The 21,895-nt window shown below is 39.6% G+C and overlaps 3 protein-coding genes across 6 annotated transcripts in view; 1 reads left to right on the top strand and 2 right to left on the bottom strand.

Moving 5' to 3' along the window:
* Window positions 1-5,618, top strand: part of TMOD3 (tropomodulin 3) — a 98,667-nt gene extending 93,049 nt beyond the window's left edge. The window contains exon 10 of the mRNA XM_068962602.1: window positions 694-5,618. Coding sequence (XP_068818703.1) covers window positions 694-728 — 35 coding nt within the window. The 3' untranslated portion in view covers window positions 729-5,618. The remainder of the gene's footprint in view (window positions 1-693) is intronic.
* Window positions 5,619-7,353: 1,735 nt separating this feature from the next.
* LOC138096263 (RNA polymerase-associated protein LEO1-like) lies at window positions 7,354-15,059 on the bottom strand. Its single transcript, XM_068992388.1, has 10 exons — window positions 14,976-15,059; window positions 14,219-14,364; window positions 13,458-13,539; window positions 12,156-12,250; window positions 10,728-10,862; window positions 10,111-10,246; window positions 9,027-9,171; window positions 8,413-8,510; window positions 8,296-8,370; window positions 7,354-7,413 (listed from the first exon to the last, which is right to left on the bottom strand). Exons 1-10 carry the CDS (start codon window positions 15,057-15,059, stop codon window positions 7,354-7,356), a joined length of 1,056 nt encoding a protein of 351 aa, XP_068848489.1.
* A 5,220-nt stretch (window positions 15,060-20,279) lies between these two features.
* Window positions 20,280-21,895, bottom strand: part of LOC138072805 (RNA polymerase-associated protein LEO1) — a 32,344-nt gene continuing 30,728 nt past the window's right edge. For 3 of the 4 annotated variants that reach the window (XM_068963996.1, XM_068963993.1, XM_068963994.1), the window contains one exon: window positions 20,280-20,427. In XM_068963996.1, the coding sequence (XP_068820097.1) occupies window positions 20,323-20,427 (105 nt within the window). In that variant the 3' untranslated portion in view covers window positions 20,280-20,322. The remainder of the gene's footprint in view (window positions 20,428-21,895) is intronic. The other variant, XM_068963995.1, reaches the window with a different exon arrangement.

The raw sequence follows: 21,895 nt of genomic DNA on the forward strand, positions 1-21,895 counted from the left end.
TCAGACGTGCACCTTTGTGTACTCTGCTAACTGTGGGTCAACCACTTTGACCTCCCGAGTTTATGGTAGCCAGAGGTGACACCACCATATTACTAGGGTCTAGGATCTTCATTACTTGGCATTTGTTGTATTCTCAGAGCCCCAAACTGGCTCATTTTGTAGGAGATAAGAGAAGGAAAATTTGGAGAGCAGTAGTAGCAAGTCACTTACCTTTGAAACTTTCAAAAGTATTTTTGGTATGTTCTTTCACAAACTAAGGAAATAACGAGAAGGGCATGCAAATTACCTTTAATACTTTCTAATCCCAGCTGCCTGTGTGTGATTTCAAAATTTAATATAAGTTACCATTTTTAATGGAGGTATAAAATTTTTTAATACATGGATGAGACAGGCACAGTGAGTTGAAGGTGACTGCTGACCATTCTACTGTGCATTTCTAATGTTGCTGTTGTATAAGCACAGGGGAGCTTAGCTCCTCAGTTCTCAGCAGGTAAGTGAACATAGTAAAGGATACGAGTTTTTTATTTTAATAATAAAGGATATGAGTTTTTATTTTAATGGCTGTGTGAACTGCAAATGAACAATCCATTTTTTTACAACTCTAACTGGATTGCACAGAAACTTGTTTGTTACAAGCAAATGAACATTGTACAACCTAACAGGGATTTCTAACATTCTTTCTTTTTCTCATAGTTCGCAAGAGACGAGTTGAAGGAGACCACCAGTAAGTCTGCCAACCTGTCATATTTGGAAGACGCTGAAAGGTCTTCAGATATCAGATGTAAAATTTTCCTAGGTAGAAGGGAAAAGACTGGAAATTTTTTTTTTTAATTACATGTATCTTTTTTCTAGTTTAAGGTTGTTACCAGTTTCAAACTGCAAAATCAATAGTAGGTGATATTTTGTATACTAAAGCATTATTTCTCCTAAAATTGATTTTAATTTAGTTTAATTAAATGTTTTGTGATGAGTTGGGTTAAAAAAAAATACAGTTGTAAAAAAGTTTAGGAAGTCATTTATGTAGAATAATATGAAAATTTTAAGGACCAATATTTTCTAAGTCAAAAAGGGACATTGCTGATGTCAGAACTGCTGTCGTACTTCTTAGGTACAAGGCACTTCAAAGCTTTCCTCCTTCCATGGCATGGAGACTTTTCCATGTTTTCTAGAACACACACACTTCTTTCTTGCAAAAAGCAAAATGCCAACATCTTAAAACAGATGACTTAAAACTTGGTCATCTGTCTTAGAGTCAAAGCAGGTTTCCAGGTGAGAGGAAGCAGTCTCCTATGCCTCCCCAACACTGCACCTGTCTGAGGTGTCTCAGCACCTACAGTTTTTTTAAACAAAGTCATCATCTTGGCTAGGTTACACACTTTGTTTAAAAAGTAGCTGTGTCTAAATTCATTATAGGCTTTCATTTTAATAATGTGGGCATTATTAAATTTTTGTGAAAGTTCATAGTAAAAAAAAAGAATCTGAGTAGGAAAGCTATTTTCTTCCCTGTAAAAGGCATACAGCTAACTCTGTTATTCAAGGTTTAAAAAAAAAAAAGCTGTTGTTAAACACATGAAATCAGACTTATTAAATGGTGGAGATTAAGTCTCAGGAGCATGCAGAACAATCCTTTAAATTGATGGTTACTGTAAAGTAAATTAGAAGCTGACCTGTGTATAAATTAAGAGTTTACACAGGACAGTGAGATGTTCCTATATGCAGTGCAGAGTTGTCTGGATGATATACAATCACCCCTTACTACAGATTTTCCAACCAATAAGAAAAATGACTATTCTTGATAAATCTAATTTTTATTAACTGTTTCATCTTGAACTTTGTGGTCCATACTGTGTAAAAGTAGTTTTTCCTAACAAGATGTCTTCCTATCACTAAAAGTATTAAAGTGAGTGGTTGAACAGTGTAGCGCGGTGGCAGGCCACTCCAGGTCCAGTAGTGTGACAGATGACGTGGACATGTATTCATGCCAGGTTCCAGGGCAGTCCTGGGAGCAGGAAGTGGCAGAGGCCGTACAGCTAGAGGACAGGGCACAAAGGAATCTGAACAATTCAGGCCTGGCTGTGTCACTTACAGGGAGATTTTTCTAAAGGGAGGAATCTCTTTCCAGAATAGGGGAGAGATGTTTCTTTTTTTTTTTTTTAAACTTCTTGAAACCAAATTATAAAATGTCTGCTCCTTTGTCTTGGACTAGTCAGTTTGTCTCGAGCTAGATGGCTCCCTGTATGCTATAGAAATAAGCCTTCTTGACAGGTGAAAGCTCTCCTCATAAGGACTGAGTGTGGGTTTCTTTGGAATCAGTATTCAGTGTTTGAAAGGGGCCAAAGATTGACTTTGCACTGTTCCACTATTCCCTTTTGGTTATAGGGTGCTGGAGATTTTTTTTTTTTTTTCAAGTTAGCAAGTCAAGCTCACTCTCACTGGCTCTCCCTCTCTCCTTTTTCATAAATGACTTTGGGAATGTACTTGATTTTTAGAGACTGCACAGTTCCAACAGAGGGGGGAGTTGGCATGGAGCAAGAGTACAGAGCTGCCAGTACACTTTTAGCAAGGCTTCCTTTTTTGCCCTTCCCTGTAGTCAATGAATTGATAAGTATGTTACCCTGTCTTCACAAAAGTCTTTTTTTTTTTTTTAATATAGGTAGGTAGGGCCTCACCTAGAATTCCGTATTAGACTTATGGGTAATATCTTTTCATTTATTATTTATCAAAGTATGAAGAAGTTGAGTGTTGTGCTTGTACCATTCCAGTTCTGAGCTACAACAGTTCATTATATAATGGAAGAAAAGATTTGTTAATAAATAACTAAAGGTGAACATTCATCTATCTGAATACAGAAAATCTTTCACAAATTGTAACACAAGGGAGAAAATGGATGTTTACTTTGATCTTTAAAAATCTGGCATCTCTCAAAAAAAAAAAATCTGGCACCTCTTATCCTTTTAGTAAATTTCAATATTTCTATATAGTGCTAAAATTTTATAATAGAATTGTGAAATAGTCTTGATTTTTAAACCAAAGATCTTCTAAGACATTTAAGTTTCTGTAGTGTAACCAGTATGGACTTATCTCGTTATCCAAGCAAAGACTGTTCTTTGCATTTTTAAATTGCTGTTTTTTTAAAAGCTTTTAATTTCACATTTTATAAAATTTTATGTTCATATTTGTCAGAAGTTCTGATTTTTCCAGTTTGTCTACATGAAATTATATGTATTAAAATCAATATTAATGATATTATTAAAATGGATTTTGGTGCTATATACTTGTAGCTAAAGCCTAGTATCAGTCTAAAGAATAGGTGGAATACATTCTCTAAGGGTGCCTGTCATTTAAAAGACCAAATAAACAGTTTCTGTTTAAAAAAATTAGACTGTTATAAATTCTAAGGAGAATTAATTACCTTGACTGTTAAATTGCAGATTGTCATGATTTGAATGAAATAACCCACATACTTGCTTTGTGCAGTAGGTACTCCCTCAAAAAGTTAACAGGTATAGAGCTTTGGAAATTCTTTTTTCCATTGACAGTATCTGATGTTTTTTCATTTAAAAAGGGGAACCCATGGTATAAAGAAAATTATAAAAGAAAACATGTTTTGATTAAAAGTTATGTTCTGTTGTACTTTATTTTTAACCCTTGCTGCCATTAAAATAAGATTAAACAATTCATGAGGTTTCATAAAATTGTAAAATTTTGGCTCTGTGGTCCTAGAACTTCTAACTTTTTCCGTTTAAAATCAGGAATCACCATTATCTCCTGGCAGAAAAAGGGATCATTGTTTTTCTGGAATCTACAGCAGTTTCCATTCTCTGTAAGTTCAGTACTGTCTAGTTTTCCTCTATTACAATGTCACATCACTTAAATTTTTTTTCTAGTTTTATTGAGATAGTTGACATATAACATAGTTTAAGGTATAAAATGTAATGATTTGAGATATACACATACTTGCAAAATGGTTACTACAGTAAGTTTAGTTAACATCTATCACTTCACATAGTTTTTAAAAATGTTTTTCCTTGCGATGAGAATTTTTAAGTAACTTTCAAATATGTAATAATACAGTATTATTAACTGTCATCACTATGCTGACATTACATTCCTAGGACTTATTTTTCTTATAACTGGAAGTTTATACCATTTAACCACGTTCATCCATTTCACCCACTCTCCATACCTCAACTCTGGCAACCCGCAGTCTGTTCGCTGTATCAACGGATTTAGTCTTTTTAGGTTCGAATACATGAGATCATATAGTATTGTCTTCCTTTCAGATTTGTTTCACTTAACACAATGCCCTCAAGGCCACTCCACTTTCATATAGTATTAACTGAAGACACAGCACCCACAAGACCCAAACACATTGGATATGTCAGAGCAACTCCTGTCAAGGGGTGTGAGTTCTTCAGTCTAAACATCCATAGAACCCTCTTTTCCATCACTTCTCACTGAACATTCATGTTTCTAGCTACTTCTCACTCAAAGGAACTCTTCACCAAGTTTTAAATTGAGAAAATTGTATTTACAATCAGCAAAGAATTTATATTAGGTCATTTTAATTTGGTCATTCTTTCTTATGTCGTATTTCTTGTGTGTTGTAATTTAGTTCTGTATGTCTTTCCCTACAAAAACTGAACACATTGGAACATTTTTATAATAAAACATTTACAAGTTTGTTAATGCTAAACTCTAACATGCAGCCTGATCTTTCAGAGAAGCCAGTCTTTAAACCTCTACCAAGCATTTTAGACAGCCTTCACTGATACATAAGGACTTTTACTTAGGATATCTGCTCTGGTAGCTAGATAGATTGTAACACTGTGAAACACCACCAGCCATGTTTTGTATTGAGCACTATTGTTCAAGTTCGTACACTTTTAAGATAATCAAACTCTCAGAGTACACATATGTGAGTGAGGCTTAACTTCCTTTTCTACAGACAATCAGTATGTGTTAAATGTTGCAGAGCAATTAATAGGTCTAAAATTCTTCTGTCAGATATTGTAGTTCATCAGAGAGTAAGATTTAAAAACAAATTCTGGGTGCTTGTTTGTGGCTATGTAAAGCAAATTTTTAGTTTAAATTTCACCTTAAGTCAAAAGGAAAACAGTTTGATTCAGCTGTTTAAACTGTTTAGATTTGTCTGCTTAAGAACTGTAAAAAAGATAAATTGTAAAGAAAATTGCTCATGCATACATGTGCATGCACAGAGTATATAAAAACCGTTGTAATTTTGAGAAAGTGCCCACTTTTTTTTTTTTTAGTCTTTTGGATGAATTCTATTTGGTTTCAGGTGCGTTTAAAAGCTTGAAAATTACTTTTGTAACAGTGCATTCTTTGTCACATGAAATTGGGCATTTACATTTTTTTTAATGCTAAAATATAAAAATGCTATAAATGCTTACTTTTTCAATTTTAATAAAAAAATCTTAACAAAATATTCATATTACTAATACTGGTTCATAATAGCACAGTGAATTTTCTTTTGAAGAATATGGATTATAGGCATTTAGAATTTACCATTTCATATTGGAACAAATAATTTCAATAAAGTCTATCAAATATACTGTAGACTTAGACTGTTTGGAAAATCCCGTTAATGCCTGTGTTCTAAAGCTCACTCCTTACATACCTTTTAAGAACAAGTTTATTAATTTCCTTGATTTATTCTGAAACTGTCAGGACTTGACCATTTACACCCATAAAGCAGCAAGTTCATATGGTTCAGTCTCATACCATCAGTACTCAGCCTGGTCTGTCCATAAAGTCAAATTGAGTTGTTGTTTTTTTTAAACTGAGTTGACAAATAGAAAGAGGGACCTATGATAGAGTGCGTCTGGGCCTGAGCGGAGCCAATCCTCCTATTAGAGATTATTTCTAAGGTAAAGCAAAGATATTGCTTATCAGTCACCTAAATCCACCAACCAAAAGAGAAAATCAGTGAAACGTGTAATGGGTTTGAGGAAACTTTTAGGGATAAATATCAAATAATTCAACTTTGAAACTTAAGGAATAAAGAAATTTCTCTTGAATCTTTAGTATTGGCTGGCTTTCCAAGAATGGCTGTTGGGCTTACGTTCACATGTGGGAAGCCTTGATGCCTGTCCCCTTTGGTGAGTCAGAGGCTTGGGTGCTTCAGTTGTCAATTAACTTCAGCTCCTCTGAGTGGCCCTGGAGACAGGAGCTGTAGCCGTGGGGAGAGTGCCTTCTTGCTCAGCCAATGGCACCTCACTCCTTTAGGGACCAAATATTAAGCTTTCCAGCATGTCTGCAAGGGTTGGTGGCCTCTAGGCTCAGCCCAGCTTTAGCCCTAGTCCTGTTGCTAAAGTAGCAAAGACTCAAGGCCACCTCTATAAAGAATAGCCAACCTAACCTATAGATCTAATGCAATCCCCATCAAATTAACACATTTCATTTTTCACAGAATTAAGACAAATAACCCTAATATTTATAGAGAACTATAAAAGACCCAGAATTGTCAAAGCAGTCTTGAGGGAAAAAAACAAAGCAGGAGGCATAACCCTCCCAGACTTGAGATAATACTACAAGGCTATAGTGACCAAAACAGTGTGGTACTGGCACAAAAACAGACATCCTACTATATACAGGATGGATGAACAACACAGAGGACTATATCCTGTGACAAACCATAATGGAAAAGTATGAAAAAATATGAAAAAGCACGTTTATGTGTGTATAACTGAGTCACTTTGCTGTACCAAAAAAACTTTATGTACCCATTATGTTCCAGCTACCGCACTAGTCAAAAAGCTAGAAGTCAAATCTAGTATTTTGTTTCCCATTGCTCTTTTTTCCCTCTAAACTTCTGGTGACCATTTTTCTCCAGGGTTTTGGATGTCTGTCTCCCTAAGATCAGTAATAGACCTGCTCAGCAGTATGATGGCTGTGCAGATAAGTTCCTGATCCTTGTCTCAAAAATGCTTTTTTTTTAAACTTGAGAAGAAAAAGCTTTGGTTAGAAGTCTTAAGTTCTAACTTAGCTTCCATATCTGTAATATGAGAACAGCAGCAGCCCTTTGAGTTGTTCTGAGGATTAGAACTGGTAAGGCCCATACGGCACGTAACAAAGCGTTGAGTCTCCAGTGAGCTCTCTTGTGCTATGCTTGCTCTGACGAAGAAAACCCAAGACACAGCACAAACTGTTACCAAAATGGTCTCACCTGGGAACAATGGATTTTCTAAAGTCACAGACTTGCTTCCAAACATTTTAAAACCACAACTAGGATTATGCAAAAGGAACTCAGTTCCTCACTTCAATCCCAAGTCATTTCATCATTGTTTTAAAGCAAGCAGTTGAAAACCACATTTATAGTGAGTACACGTTTTATGCTTCAGTCATCCTCTTCCTCTTCACCCTCTGCTTTCCTCTTTCTGGAGGGTTCATCTGAACAGATAACGAGAGAAGGTGTAAAATTCAATACGGAATGTTTCTGGAAATTCTGTCTTAAGTAGTTCTGAGCTGATGGGGGAGCCAGCCTTTCAAGTTAGAACTCGACCCCCCAATAATGACCTTGTCCACAGACAGGTCAGACAAGGGGAGCCCAGACTTCCAGCGTTCAAGGCCAAGGAACACGTCACTCTGTTTTGGTGTGGATTCCCCTCATTACTACTTGAAATATGTTCCTCTGCTTCCTCAGTACTTCACTTTCTCTATCTAAAATTCACTATTTTAAAGCCTGTTGATTTTTTTTTAAAGGACTGCTTGTGTTTTATGTGCTTTTTTCAGTATGGTTTCCAAGTTTTAAATAGATTTTTTCCACATGAAAAATGAGTGCTTCTTTTACATAGTAAGAGCCATTTCTGTTACTGAAATGTTTTCTCTGACCTGTAACTCAAGACCCATAGTGGAGTGTGTTATGTGTTCAGAAAACACTGGATAAATGAATATGGTACAATGGCAACAACAGAGTGAGTCACTTTGTGTAATTAAGACTGAAATTTTCTTGTGATCTTTAAGTGGAAAAGGAAATAAAATAGATAATTTTAATAACATGGAAAAGAAATAACCCTGCGCTATTATTATGCTCCTGGTGATCGTGAGAGGCCCCTTGACCTATTTCACTGAACTACTTCTAGTTCTCTAGTTGGGCCCTGGGGTCTCAGCCACACGTCTTTTCTCACAGGCCTTTCTGTCCACTGGCACACCCACCCTAACACTTCCTTCAGCGTCCAACAGGAGGTGACTGTTCTGGCTGCCTCCCGCTGCACACAGGTGTCAGGCGTTCCTCTGGGCCACGCCTTAGGCTTGTTACCGCATTCATCTCACCGAGGTGTAGGGCGATGTGTAGACACCTGTCTGCTCCTGGGCTGTGAGCTCCTTATTCCGGGAGTCGGCTTGTGGCTACAGAACAACCCCCTTCAGATTGAATAAATTTGGTTTTACCTCATCAGTGGTGAGTTTCTTTGCTGTCAGTGATCTTTGAGCCCCATCTTCATCTTGTCCCTCATCACTCTCTGGAGAATAGATTCTGGTCCCTTCCTCTGAAAGCAAATTTGAGGACTTTAGATATGGGACTGACCTTCAAAGATGAAGACTCATTTATTCCTGAAAATTTTTTTGTTTACTGTTGAATGTTGTTACTTCCCACTGTATATTTCCCTTTGTTGAGACACCAACCTTTTTTTTTTAAAGTTTTCATGAAGAGATACATACAGCTTTCAAACATGCTTAAATGACTTATATATTGGAGAGATTTTTTTTCCCTCAGAGAGACTGATCACTTTTAAATACCTGAAGGGCTGCACACACACATTTTTTAAAACTACAAAGTTTAACACTGGGTCCTTAATTATACAATCAGGCAAACTGCCTTTTATACATTTTTTACCATGAGGACATAAATTATTTGGTTGATTTTCTTAATTATGGGGGTGCCTTATTTTCCCAGCCAACTTTTCATGTTGAGAAAGTGGTCCTAACAGAAACTGGAGCAAAGGCCTTTGCATTGTCTTCAGTGAATGACAGCAGGACAGACACTCAGTGGTCACCACACTCACCTCCGCGTCCCCCTTGGTCGTGGTTTTCGACGGCTTCACCCTCCTCGTCACTGTTGGGGTCCTGGTAGGGGGCACTGGGGCCCCCCTGCTTCTGCAGACGGATTGTCTCCTGGTGAGCAGAAGCCCTCAAACGTGCTGCTTCTTTCTGTAAAGACTTTAAAAAAATGAATTCACTTAGTGCTCACTTGAAACTAAAGAACATGAAAATGCCTTGCCCAGGATAACACCCGCTCCTATGTCCTCAGGGTGAGTTCTCTCCGTTTCACACCTCTGTTACCACACACGGTCGTCGCCATGTTCAGTTCTAAGGCATGAAGACACCACAGGGTGGACAGGCAGAAGGCTCCCTCACATCAACCTCCCCATCACAACTGGCACGGGCATGGCCTTGGGAGCTGCAGCGTCCCCTCTGCTGCCAGGAACAGTCCAGAGGGCACGACCAGCCTGAGGAGCCTCGTCCATGCCCAGCAGATGCCTGAGGGAGGCAGGTTCTCTTCACCCTGAGACACACCTGACTTGCCCAGGCTCCACCAGATTACCATGGCAGCCAGATATTCCTGCCTGGGGCCGTCAACCCAGGGCACTCCCCACAGCTAACAGGAGGATGAGGGGGGTGCTGGTGGGGAGGGTCCCTGAGTCCCAAAGTAGAGCCCTTGTTCCCTTCCATCCAGCTGGCTTCCACATGTTGGGTTCCACGGGTAGGGCCAGTGTTGACTGAGTCAGGAATGTCCTTTTTTTCCTTTTTTTAAGAAATGTCCTTCTGACCTTCCTACATCACCTTCCCTCTGGCTAACACAGCTTAATGATACGTGTCAAAGTTTATGTTTTTTTAAAAACTGTCAGTTTTCCTCTGAGAGCTCACAGATTGGAGAGAGAACACATGAGTGTCTGGATTGCTGTGTCTCACCACTGGCCCATTGACTATGACCATTTCTGTGGTTAACCACACACTTGGAAGCTTAAGCTGGCTCCCTGATAACTACAAGAGATAAAATGACTGTGACAATAAGATGATTTAATATTCTGAAAAGCTCAGTTCTTAATGCTCCCAAACAATCCTAGGATAAAAGCTCAGTCAACATACCTTAATCAACTCTACACGCTGGCATTCAGGATCAGGACCCACCACTGGTAAGATTCTAATCGTCTGCATCCTTGAGCATCTACTAGCAAGTGGCAGGGTCACCTTTTTATGTGTGGCATAGTCTGTAGCATGAGGTCTGCGGGAAACAGACAAAAACGACTCACTATCTACTAAGAACATTTGCAGGCAATCACAGCAACAGCAAACAGCAGCGGACAGTAACATCAGCACCCACAGCCCTCTCCTCTGGCACGTGCACACACCGAGAGCATGCTTGGAGTCAGCCGGCTTCCCAGGTCAAAGGCCCTGAAGAGAAGGGATGTGCTGACCAGCAGAGTGGCACAGACAGTTCAGGCCTCTTACCAGGTGTGCCGATCAATGTGAATTAATAACTGGTCTTCTGGTTTAGACAGCAGCCTCGTGTTGGTTTCCATAGCATGAACTGGCTCCCTGAGAGACAGGAACTTGTTGCAAAGGTGAAAAATGGCATGGGAACCAGACCATGGGCCTTGGGGAGCTGCACTTCAACATCACGTCAGTCAGGCTCTTTGCACATCCAGCCTCTCTAACCTGTTGCTCAAACTGCCAAGCAGCAATAGGTCACTATGAATAGTTACCTGAAGGTGAGTTGGGACTTAAAGACGGCTTGTCCCTGCAGACCAGTGTCTTCCCTGATGAACAGGTGGTTGTGATTGGCCTGCATCGGGGCCTTGTAGATATCAAACACCTCGTTGCCTAAATGTAGGGACAGGCTGGAAACAGAAATAGTTCAGTTATTAGGATGGATAGTTAACAAATCCTATAGCTTCCATTCTGTCATGCTGTTTTGTCATTAAGTTGTGCTCGACTCTTTGCAACCCCATGGACTGTAGCCCGCCAGTCTCCATGGGATTCTCCAGGCAAGAACACTGGAGTGCATGCCATTTCCTTCTACAGGGGATCTTCCCAACCCAGGGGTCAAACCTGCATCTCCTGCATTGGCAGGTGGGTTTTTTTATCATGAGCTACCAGGGAAGTCTCCTCTACCCTGTTAGCAATTCTTAAAATGCTATGGAACTGCAGGATCCTGTCCCCATACTGAAGATTTAAGACAGACAAAAGATACTAGAAACAACTAACCTACCTCCTTTCAAAGTAAAAGGTGGTAAAATCCATCTTCCTTTCAACTTGAAATCTAATTGTTTTATCATTTCCCAGTCTCTACGACTTCATTAGTAAAATAGAAATCGTTTTTTCAAACATACCAATCTATAATGTCTAATGGTCACGTATGGGCTCTGATACTAGGTTTTCATCTCGTTAAGGTAGATACTGTGAATTTGATTACTTCTTGGGTCTATGTCTAGAGTCTCCCGGCACAGCACTGTGACCTCAACCCTGTTTATTTCTCCCAGGTTTCCCAGATAATGCCAGGAGCCTCAGTTCAGTTCAGTCACTCAGTCATGTCCTACTCTTTGCAACCCCATGGACTGCAGCACGCCATGCCTCCCTGTCCATCACCAACTCCCAGAGCTTGCTCAAGCTCACGTCCATTGAGTCGGCAATGCCATCCAACCATCTCATCCTCTGTCATCCCCTTCTCCTCCCACCTTCAGTCTTTCCCAGCATCAGGGTCTTTTCAAATAAGTCAGTTGTTCCCATCAGGTGGCCAAAGTATTGGCGTTTCAGCTTCAGCATCAGTCTGTCCAATGAATATTCAGAACTAATTTCCTTTAGGATGGACTGGTTGGATCTCCTTGCTGTCCAAGAGACTCTCAAGAGTCTTTTACAACACCACAGTTCAAAAGCATCAATTCTTTGACACTGAGCTTTCTTTATAGTCCAACTCTCACATCCATACATGACTACTGGAAAAACCAAAGCTTTGACTAGTCGGACCTTTGTTGGCAAAGTAATGTCTCTGCTTTTTAATATGCGATCTAAGAGGCCTAGATTTTGTTAATTCCGTAATGAAAAAAGATCCCCAAATATGGTCCTACACAGAAAACTTCATTCATTCCAGGCCTCCCTCTGGGTGTTGCCATACTCCTCAGGTCTGTACTCACCTTCCATCCGACCACTTGACTATCCGAGCATTGCTTTCTTTAATTTTAACTCCGTCTTTATTCTGGCGTATCCTCCATCGTATAGTATTTTCTATCTGATATAAAACACAAAGGCATACAAAACCAGCTGGTAAAGAATCTGCCTGCAGTGCAGGAGACCTGGATTCAATGCTTGGGTAAGGAAGATGCCCTGGAGAAGAGTGTGGCAACCCACTCCAGTATTCTTGCCTGCAGAATCCCATGGACGGAGGAGTCTGATGGGTTACAGTTCATGGGATCGCAAGGAGACATGACTGATCAACTAACACTTTCACATACAAAACCAGTATTACTGACTGCATGTTCTTTTCTTCTCAAGTGATTTATAATCACATGCCAAGAATTCAGAGGTGGTGAGAAAATAAGCTCACCGAAAAATAGATGATTAGGCAACATGGAAACCCTCCTACTACAGATACCTAGAGACACTGGTTAAACTCACCAGACGTTCTGTTTTAATCTTTTCTGAGCTCCACCTCATGGCAGTGGAAGCAAAAACTTAGGGCCCATATGAGGTAGGAGGTTATAACTCAGATTTCTATTGCAGCCCCACTTGAAGGGTTATGAACCCAATGAAAGGACTAAAGAAAGGCCCAGTAGGAAAGAAAGCTCTGAGCGTTAATTTTTTTAAAAAAATTCAGTAATAATAAATTAAAACCTGAGACTTTTGCTTTACCCATATGGTGAGACACTCCAAATTACAAAAGTAGTATAAGAATGGCTACCACTGTGGCCTCTGGCAAATGCTCATTCCATACCCGGTTAAAGACAATGCCATTCCTGTGAGAGCAATAGTAGGGTTTTGCTTTCCAGGTCTTCTCAAGGGGGACCCCCTAATGACAAGACTTCTTCTCTGTGCATAAGCTGAATTTCCATAAAGAGTCTGAGATATTTTTACTATGGGAAGCAGCTCAGATCTATCCATGATAAAAATTGGAGGGGCAGTGTTGTTTATCTAGCTATATTATTATTTATCCTGAAGGAAGTAGCTAACAATTTTCAAGAATTCTTATCTTGACTGCTGTCAAAAAATTACAACTGCCAAAGGTTAGAAAAGTGATAATTCTACAACAATTTTTTAAAAAGGATATGTTCCTTCTCTCCTAAAAATATTCTGAAAAGACATTTAATTCCTCATTCTAAACAGGTATTTATTGATCAAAAAATAAACATAAAGATCATTTTGTAAATTCATCTCAAACTGTTATCCCTGTGTTTTATTTTATAAAAAGCTTAAAAAAAAAATAAAGTGTGGAATGGTACCTTTAATTTTAACCTGGTTCTCTCTTCATCAAGCATTTTCTTATTTTCAAATTCATCTTCATAATACTGAGGATCAAAAGGCCTAAAAATTGTTTTTTAATATATTAGCCATCTTTAGTATGAATATAAAATAATAGTCTTTATAACATGTACCAATGTTAAAAAAAATCACAGTAGACAAATAACTTCAAGTAAAACTTCAAAGAAGTATGCAAATTAGCTTTTTAATTGTTTTCTTGTTTGGTGAAATAGTCCTCTAAAGTATAGGTGACACATGATCTGCCTTTTCACATTTTTTAAGAAAGGTGTCATGTTTAATTGCACAAGAGCTTGCACTTGTGAACCATCATGATGCCCAGCCACACTATTTTGTTTTCAAATATCATCATCTTTTCTAGATTCACAATGGCTTTTGCACTGAACTTTTGTGATTGTTCCAGCAAACTTTCTCACCTTCGTTTACCAAATTTTCAGCTTTTATGAGAATAAAAACCATCTTCATCAGCTATGATATCTGCTCAAGGATAAGAAAGTGCCAAAATGCTAAAAGAATTATTAGCAGTAAAGCTTTCTCATGCCAGTAAATTCATCATTTTCTACCATAGCACACCCTAAATTTAATTTTTTCAGAGTTACATGAAAAATCTCCCACCTCCCACCTCTGTGATTAGCCAACGCATTACAAACAAGAACATTTATAGTCCACATACTTTTACTCAATATCTTGCAGGAAAAATAATACTTTAAATCAGTCCTCTTACTTGGATTCTATGCTGAGAAATTTGGGTAGTTTAACAAAGTATAATTCATTTCCTAAATCAGAGTTGATGTTAGGAATTTCTACTTCTATTTTGGTTTCAGAAATCGGCTCTTCCTCCTGCTGGTTCTGAGGCACTCCACATCCATCCTAAGGAAGGAATCAGAATGTGAGAGCTTGAGGTGACATTAGAAATGCCCTAGCTGTCCTTCCGCAACAGCCAGATGCAGGTTTGACAGGAAGTAAATTTAGAAACCACTTCAGAGATAAAGTAGTCAGCAGCCCCTCCAGCCTCACCTCAAAATTTCATCCTTTCTATCCTACTCCCCCCAAACCACCATGTAAAACAAGGCCTGTCAGCCTGCATTACCAGAAAAAAATGTTGACATACCTAGTTTTCATAAGATATTTAGCAACACAAGTGTGAAATTATACAACACTTCAATACTAAGTAACTATTAAAATCAGAGAAAAATGTCAAATAGTACACACTTCTCTGCACAAGTTTGAGTAAGAAAAGCTTTTGAATCAAAGGTTTTCAAATTATGAGTCCTCACAGTCTAGCCCCTAAAGTTTGGCATCAAATTCATTCTGAGCAATTCCTTCTATGCCCTTTAATATCCAGAAATTCCCAACATAGCTAAGAAAGTCACCTATTCATCAGATGTTCCAGACTCTCTATATGAGAGAGTCAGGCCCATCAGCCTGTGAAACTTTTTTCTTAGCTTTGAACAATAGGCTCAGTTGAGATTTGTACTTACTTTAACAGGCTGTTTTTGAATGGGTGGTTGATTATCCCCATCACTGTCTGAAGAAATGTCATCTATGTCTCCAAACAGATCCATTGTCCCACTATAATCTTCAATGTTGGGAAAGAATGCATTGTATTAATTAATTTCTCTTGACTGAAGTTCTTCACATAGTTCTTGGCCCATCATTTCACTATATTTCCAAGATTCATAAACCAAATTTCTATTAAGCCATCCTGAAACTGGCTCCATAAGCCTGGGCCTCAGAAGCCTAACGAGCAGGAGTGACTACAGAGAAGGAAAATGGGGGTTAGTTGGTGGAAGTCAAGTTGCTGTGAAGGCCAGGTTTCAAGGTGGAGCCCAGGGGTTCCCGCCTCTGGTATGCTTGCCCTTGTGCAGTCCCCTCCAACAGGCCTCATGGTTGGTTTACGTGATCAACAGAATACAGCTTCACTTCCAAGGCTCAGCATGACGTCATGGCCTTTCTGCCTCACTTTCTCCCTTGGGTCACTTGCCCTGGAGGAAGCCAGCTACCACGATGTGAAGACACACAAACTGCCATGGAGAGGCTCATGTGGCGAGAAACTGAGTCCCCCCGCCCAAGCACCATGAGAGTGAGCCATCCTGGAAAAGGATCCTTCAGCCTGAGATAACAACCTGACTCAGTGTTGGATGAGCCAACATCCTGACTAAAGCCTTGTGAGAGACCCTGGGCCAGGGCTACACCACTCCTGACCCTTAGGACTGTGAGATATATGAAATGTTTATTTTAAGCTGGCCCTCTCAGGGAATGTAGCTGGGGAAGGTGAGGGGTGGTATGCAGATCATACAAGACATGTCTACTTCGACACTCCTGTCTCCCTGTTTTTGGATTCCCTCTGCACAATGCCAGGGAAGCTTTGGTATCTCAACTTCATTAAATGTAGGCCACCCCTGAGTGTTCTTAGTTAACCAATCAAGTACAGAACCATGTCCAGAATATATAAGTGCACCCATATCAGTAAATTTGGCCCAAGGTAGTCAAGTGTTTTTTCATCTCACATTCTTAGAATCCACTTTCCCACATATTCCCCAGGCTTTTGCCCATATGTATTATCAAAACCTTGCAATTGTTTTGATGTATAAATTATTTCTTCTTCAGTTGAAGTTTATGCTTTCTTTGCCAGTATATAAGATCCTAGTGATGGATCTATTGGTAAAAATTGGGTAAGACAGCACTCAGCTGAGTGGTTCTCGCGGAGAATGAAAACTGACCCAAGTGATGTTATTACAGGATTTTCAAGCAAGAAGACTAGTTTCACAACCTACTGAATGGGAGAAAATATTTGCAAACGATATGACCAATAAGAGGTTAATAAAAACAGGTCATCCAATTCAATATAAAAAGAAATTAATTAATGGGCAGAAGACATTAATAGACATTTTTGCAAAAAAGACACAGAGATGTTCAAGAGGCACATGAAAAGATGCTCAACGCTCCTAATCATTCAAAATAGAAATCAAAACCCCAGTAAGATACCACCTCACTGAATAGCTACCATCAAAAAGTCTGTAGATAGCAAGTATCAGTGAGAATGCGAAGAAAGAGAGACCCTTGCATGCTGTTGTGGAGAATGTAAACTGGTGCAGCCACTATGAAAAATAGTATGGCGGTTGCTCAGAAAACTCAAAGTAGGGGCGTCCCTGGTGGCTCAGAGGTGATGAATCTGCCTTCCAATGCAGGAGACATGGTTTCAATCCCTGATCCAGGAAGATCCTACAGGCTGCAGAGCAACTATGCCCGTGTGCCACAAATACTGAGCCTGTGCTCTGGAGCCCACAAGTTGCAGCTGCTGAGCCCACGCACCCTAGAGCCTGTCCTGTGCAAGAAGAGAAGCTACCACACTGAGAAGCCCATGCACCACAACTGGAGAGTAGCCCCTACTCACCTCAACTAGAGAAAAAAGCCCACAGAGGAATGAGGACCCAGCACAGCCAAAAATAAGTAATTTTTAAAAAAAACTAAAAATAAAACTACCATCTCGTAATTGTACTCCTTGGTTTATATCTGAAAAAAACAGAAATCCTAATTTAAAAAGATACATGTACCCCAAGGTACAATATTTACAATAAATATTATAATATTTATTATTGTAATATTTAAGCAATATTTACAATAGCCAAGATATCGAAGCAACCAGTCCATCAACAGATAAATGGATTTAAAAAAAGATACGGTGTGAATATATATATCTAATGAAATCCTACTCAGCCATAAAAAAGGAATGGAACTCTGTCACTTGCAACAGCAGAGACGGACCTAGAGGGTACTATGCTTATTAGTGAAATAAGTCAGATGACCACAGATACAGTATGACTTATATGTGGAATCTGAAAAATAAACCAGTGAATATAACAAAACAAACAGACTCACAGACATAGAAAACAAACTACTGGTTACCAGCAGGGAGAGGGGAGCGGGGAGGGACAAAATAGGGGCAGGGAATTAAGACGAACAAACTACTGTGTATAAAGTAATAGATTACAAGGATATAGTGTGCAGCACATGAAACATGGCCAACATTTCACAACTTTAAATGGAGCATAATCTATAAAAAATATTCAAATCACTATTTTTGTACACCTGAAACTAATAAATCAACTATATATTAAAAAAAAAAAAACTCTATTAATAGTTTCCTCAGACATAGGGAGGCAAACTGCTTCTCACAGGCAAGGGAGGCTCAGAGAGACTACAGACTTTGTTTTTCACCTTCGTCTGAATCCAAACAGATATTCCCATCCTGTGACAAATCATAATGAATAAGAATATACAAAAGAACATATACGTATAACTGAAATACTTTGCTATACAGCAGAAATTAACACTGTAAATCAATTCTTCAATTAAAAAAAAAAGTTAACCTAAGCTTGTAAACTTTCTAGTAAGTGCTCCAGGGCACTCAGAAGCATGCACCCCATACCAGTCCTTAGTCATCAGGACTGCCTAACAAGTATAGCAGCCACTTGAGCCCTCAACCACAGGGGATAATCGGATTCATCATGAGGCCAAGGCAGCACCATTTCCCTTTGGCGAGGAACTCGGACCTGCATTCAAACCCAAACCAACCCATGCACTTCATCTTTGAGGATTTGCTTCCTGGACTACCACTCAGGTCCAAGTTGGGCCACAGAAAACATACCAGTTGTTTATACAGATACATTTTAGTATTTTTTTTTAATCGCAATTAGGTTTAAAGCTGTTGATTTTGGTTACAAGAAATACAAAGAGAATTCCTAAAGGGGTGACAAAAGTAGCAAATTCAGAGAGCCACTTCCACCCCTAGAGATAAGGGAACAAAGGGAAAATGTAATTATTCCTAAACTTAAAAACGTATAACAGAGCCCCCTGGAGCTGAAACTCATACCTGAGGAAGAGAAGTGTTCGGCAGGCACTGATGTCTCTCAGGAGTACAACGAAGCTGGCTCCTCAAGTTTTCGTAAAACTGCAAACTGGACTGAGCAGCTGTGGGTATAAACTGCCTCAGCTGAGGTGAACAAGTCCTGGTTGGCTCCCTTCAACAGGAAGCCCCCACGAAGTTCTATAAGCAAACAGGAAGGAGTAATCTATTCGTTGTTATCCAGGCTCCCAGTTCTCTCCAGCGCCCCCTAACAGGGGCAGCTGGCAAAGCTGAAGTATGCTTGCAGAGGCTTGACCTTTCACCGCCAAGCTCTGCATGGAAGGGGCAGGTTTGGAGATGGGAGACTCCAAGAGCTCAGTCATTGTCACATAAGTGTCTACTAGTAAAAAAAAAACAGAAACTATGTTGTCCTAGAAAAGACAGAGTCAAAAATGAAGGCTCTCAGGGGCCAGACATCAGTTTCAACTTGATAAGCCAATAGCAAAGGGGCTACAGGTTTGCGAGTTAGGCAAGTAACACAAAGGTGAGCTGGACCTTCTCTTTCAGTGTCACGTCTCTATAACCAGGTTTCAGGGACAGCCTCCCATGCATAGCCACCATTCCTGGGCTGTATTAACAGCCCTAGTCCATATGGAAAGATGAGTCTGTATAGAACGGCACCGTAGAAAACACAAATATGTGTCTTATAGATTTAAAATATATCTAACTGAGCCATTTCTACTATCAAGGGGAGTCAGATTTCCCTCCCTCTGAATATGGGCTCACATTAGTGATTCACTTCCAATGAACAGAATGTGGTGGATTCTGATGTGACTTTTAGTGCTAGCCATAAAAGGTACTCTCAAGAAAAGGTAAAACAGCTCTCTTGGAGTGCTCACTGTTGAAGCCTGTCACCATCTGTGAGAAAGCAGGGCCATGCCTATAAGGGGTGCCAAAATCTCAGTGATCAAGATAAATAATATTGCAATACATTTTAAACCACAAAAAATCCCATTGAACAAAACATCTAAATTTTAAATAGAGATGATCCATGGAGTTCTGTACTTGTACAACTCCTGTCACTTGCCTTACCCTAATCCCAGACCTGCTAGATCATGTTTAGGTGAATTTTTGACACTTTCTCCATCATATTTTTGCATTAATTTTAATTTTTTAAAATGCTGTATCACAATTTTATTTAACTTGATTACTGTAGTGGGCTGAATAGGGACCCTTCCAAATTCATATCCAACCAGAACCTCAGAATGCAATTTTATTTACCAATAGGATCTTTGCAGATGTAACTATTAAGATGCGTGGACACAGGACGAGGGCTGACCCTAAACCTACCAATGCATGTCCTTAAAGGAGAGTGGGATCTGGCAATGCAGAGCAGACACACAGCGAAACAACCCATGTGAAGATAGAGGTGAGATTAGAATTATGCTGCTACCAGCCAAGGAACACCGGAAGCCTCCAGAAGCTAAGGCAACGCAGGAGAGGAGTCTTGCCTAGAGCCTTTGGAGGGCGCATGGCTCGGCTGACACCTTGATTTAGGACTTCAGGCTTCCGAACTATGAGAGGATACGTTTCTATGGTTTGAAGTCTCCCAGTTTGTGGTACTTTGTTATAGCAGCCCTAGCAGATGAATACAATTATGGGAGCTTTTTGTGCCAGTTTTTGAAAACTATGCACCCCAGAAGAATGCCTCACTTTTTTCACTAGGCCTTGGCCAGGTTCTTTGGAGGGCCTGGGAGGAATGCACTAAAAGCTAAGATTCAGGGTCAAGCATGAACAAAATCAACCTGCTTCGGAAGAAGTCCATTCCTTGAACAGAGACTTGCTTTTTAAAAATTTTTATTATAATTAAAATTAGTCAAAAGCAAATCAATTTCTTTTGATCAAAATAACTCATGTTTACATCATATTTATAAAACAAACTGTACAGTAAAATATATATAGTTTTCACATTTTGTACTTCAATCGTCATCATCTTCCTCTTCATCACTGATCACGTATTTCTTGTGCTTTTTATTCGCTTTATCGTCATCTTCTGCTTTTCTTTTTCCAGAAGGCTCACCCTCCTAAACAGATAAAAATCTTTAAAAGTTCATAGAGACTATTTCTAGAAAGGTTTATCAAAAGTAGCTCTGAGCTGAATAACCCTCGGAAAACCCAAAATAACATAACTGTTGTAATGAGAATGTTTACCAGCTGTAAAACCAGTGGTTTAGGTCATGGCAGTTTCCAAATCTACAAGTACTAGAGGTGTTCAAAATGACTCCAGAGTAATTACAAAACTAATCCTAAAACCCAGCTTCAGGACCACAAGGGTGAACTGATAAGCAGCTGTGACCCAGTCTCACAGAGGGAAGAAGCTGCTGTACATGGAGAAGGGCTGCAGGAAAGTGGGAACGGGCTTTGCCCTGGGAAAGGTCAGCACTCTCCCAAAGAGGTTAGCCTATTAACCACTGTCCTGCTGAATATTTTACTTAAACTCTTTTTCTTCACTTCCTCAGATTTCACTTCATTATGTTAAAAAAAATTTTTAAGCCTGTCAATTTTAAAAAATAATTTCTTGTTTTGGATGTACTAAAACTCATAAAGATTTTTTAAAACAACATTTGAGGGAGTTCCCTGGTGGTCCTGTTTAGGAGTCCTCCTGGCAATGCAGGGAACGTGGGTTCGGTCCCTGGTCTGGGAACTAAGATCCCACATACCGCAGAGCAACTAAACCAGCTTGCCACAACCAGCGAGCCCATGTGCTGCAATGAAAGATCCCACATGATGCAATGAAAACCTGACGCAGCCAGGTTTTTTCTTTTAATTTTTAAACAACTTTGAAGAAATTAAAGGCCTTCACAGACAAGTTTCCAAAACTTAAAATCATGCTGCACAGTGTTCTAACAGAAACAAAAAAACTCACGAAGTTAAAACAATTTTTACAGATAGAATTCAAACAGATCAACACTGAATAATATAAAATATTGATTAAAATGAAATGATACTAAATATGACACTCCAGAACTACCTCAATGAAACTCTTCGCCAAAAAGAAGACAGGGTGAACAGTTTAAGGCTGAAGCTGGGCAAGGCCAGGCCTCTTACTACCCTGTCCAAAGGACTGCTTCTGGACATAGCATCCAAGCAGGCACGGCCACTTTTTCTGATGGTCCCTATGCCTGGCCTCTGAGGGGCAAGATCGTACCTCACACTTGTTTCCTGCCTTATTATCCCAAATGCATCCCCACAGATCCGAAGTCATAGAATTCAAACAGGACAGTTATGAATCCACAGGAAGAGATCCAGAGGTCCCCCTGCACTTACTTCCCAGCAGGTGGCAGTAAAGTTACCCCAACAGCAAGCCTGGAAGATGGATCCTGCCCCCAGGCTCTGACTAGCCTCCTATCTACTTCCCAGCCTTGGGCAAACCCAGATAACTTCTCTCCCAAGCCCACACAGGCAAAAGCAAAAAGGACACTGACTACTACCACTATTTTTCATTTATTTTCAGCTGATGATTCTTATCTTAAACACTTTATATGCAAGCCT

Source organism: Capricornis sumatraensis, chromosome 2, assembly GCF_032405125.1.
Source record: "Capricornis sumatraensis isolate serow.1 chromosome 2, serow.2, whole genome shotgun sequence".
Lineage (NCBI taxonomy): Eukaryota > Metazoa > Chordata > Mammalia > Artiodactyla > Bovidae > Capricornis > Capricornis sumatraensis.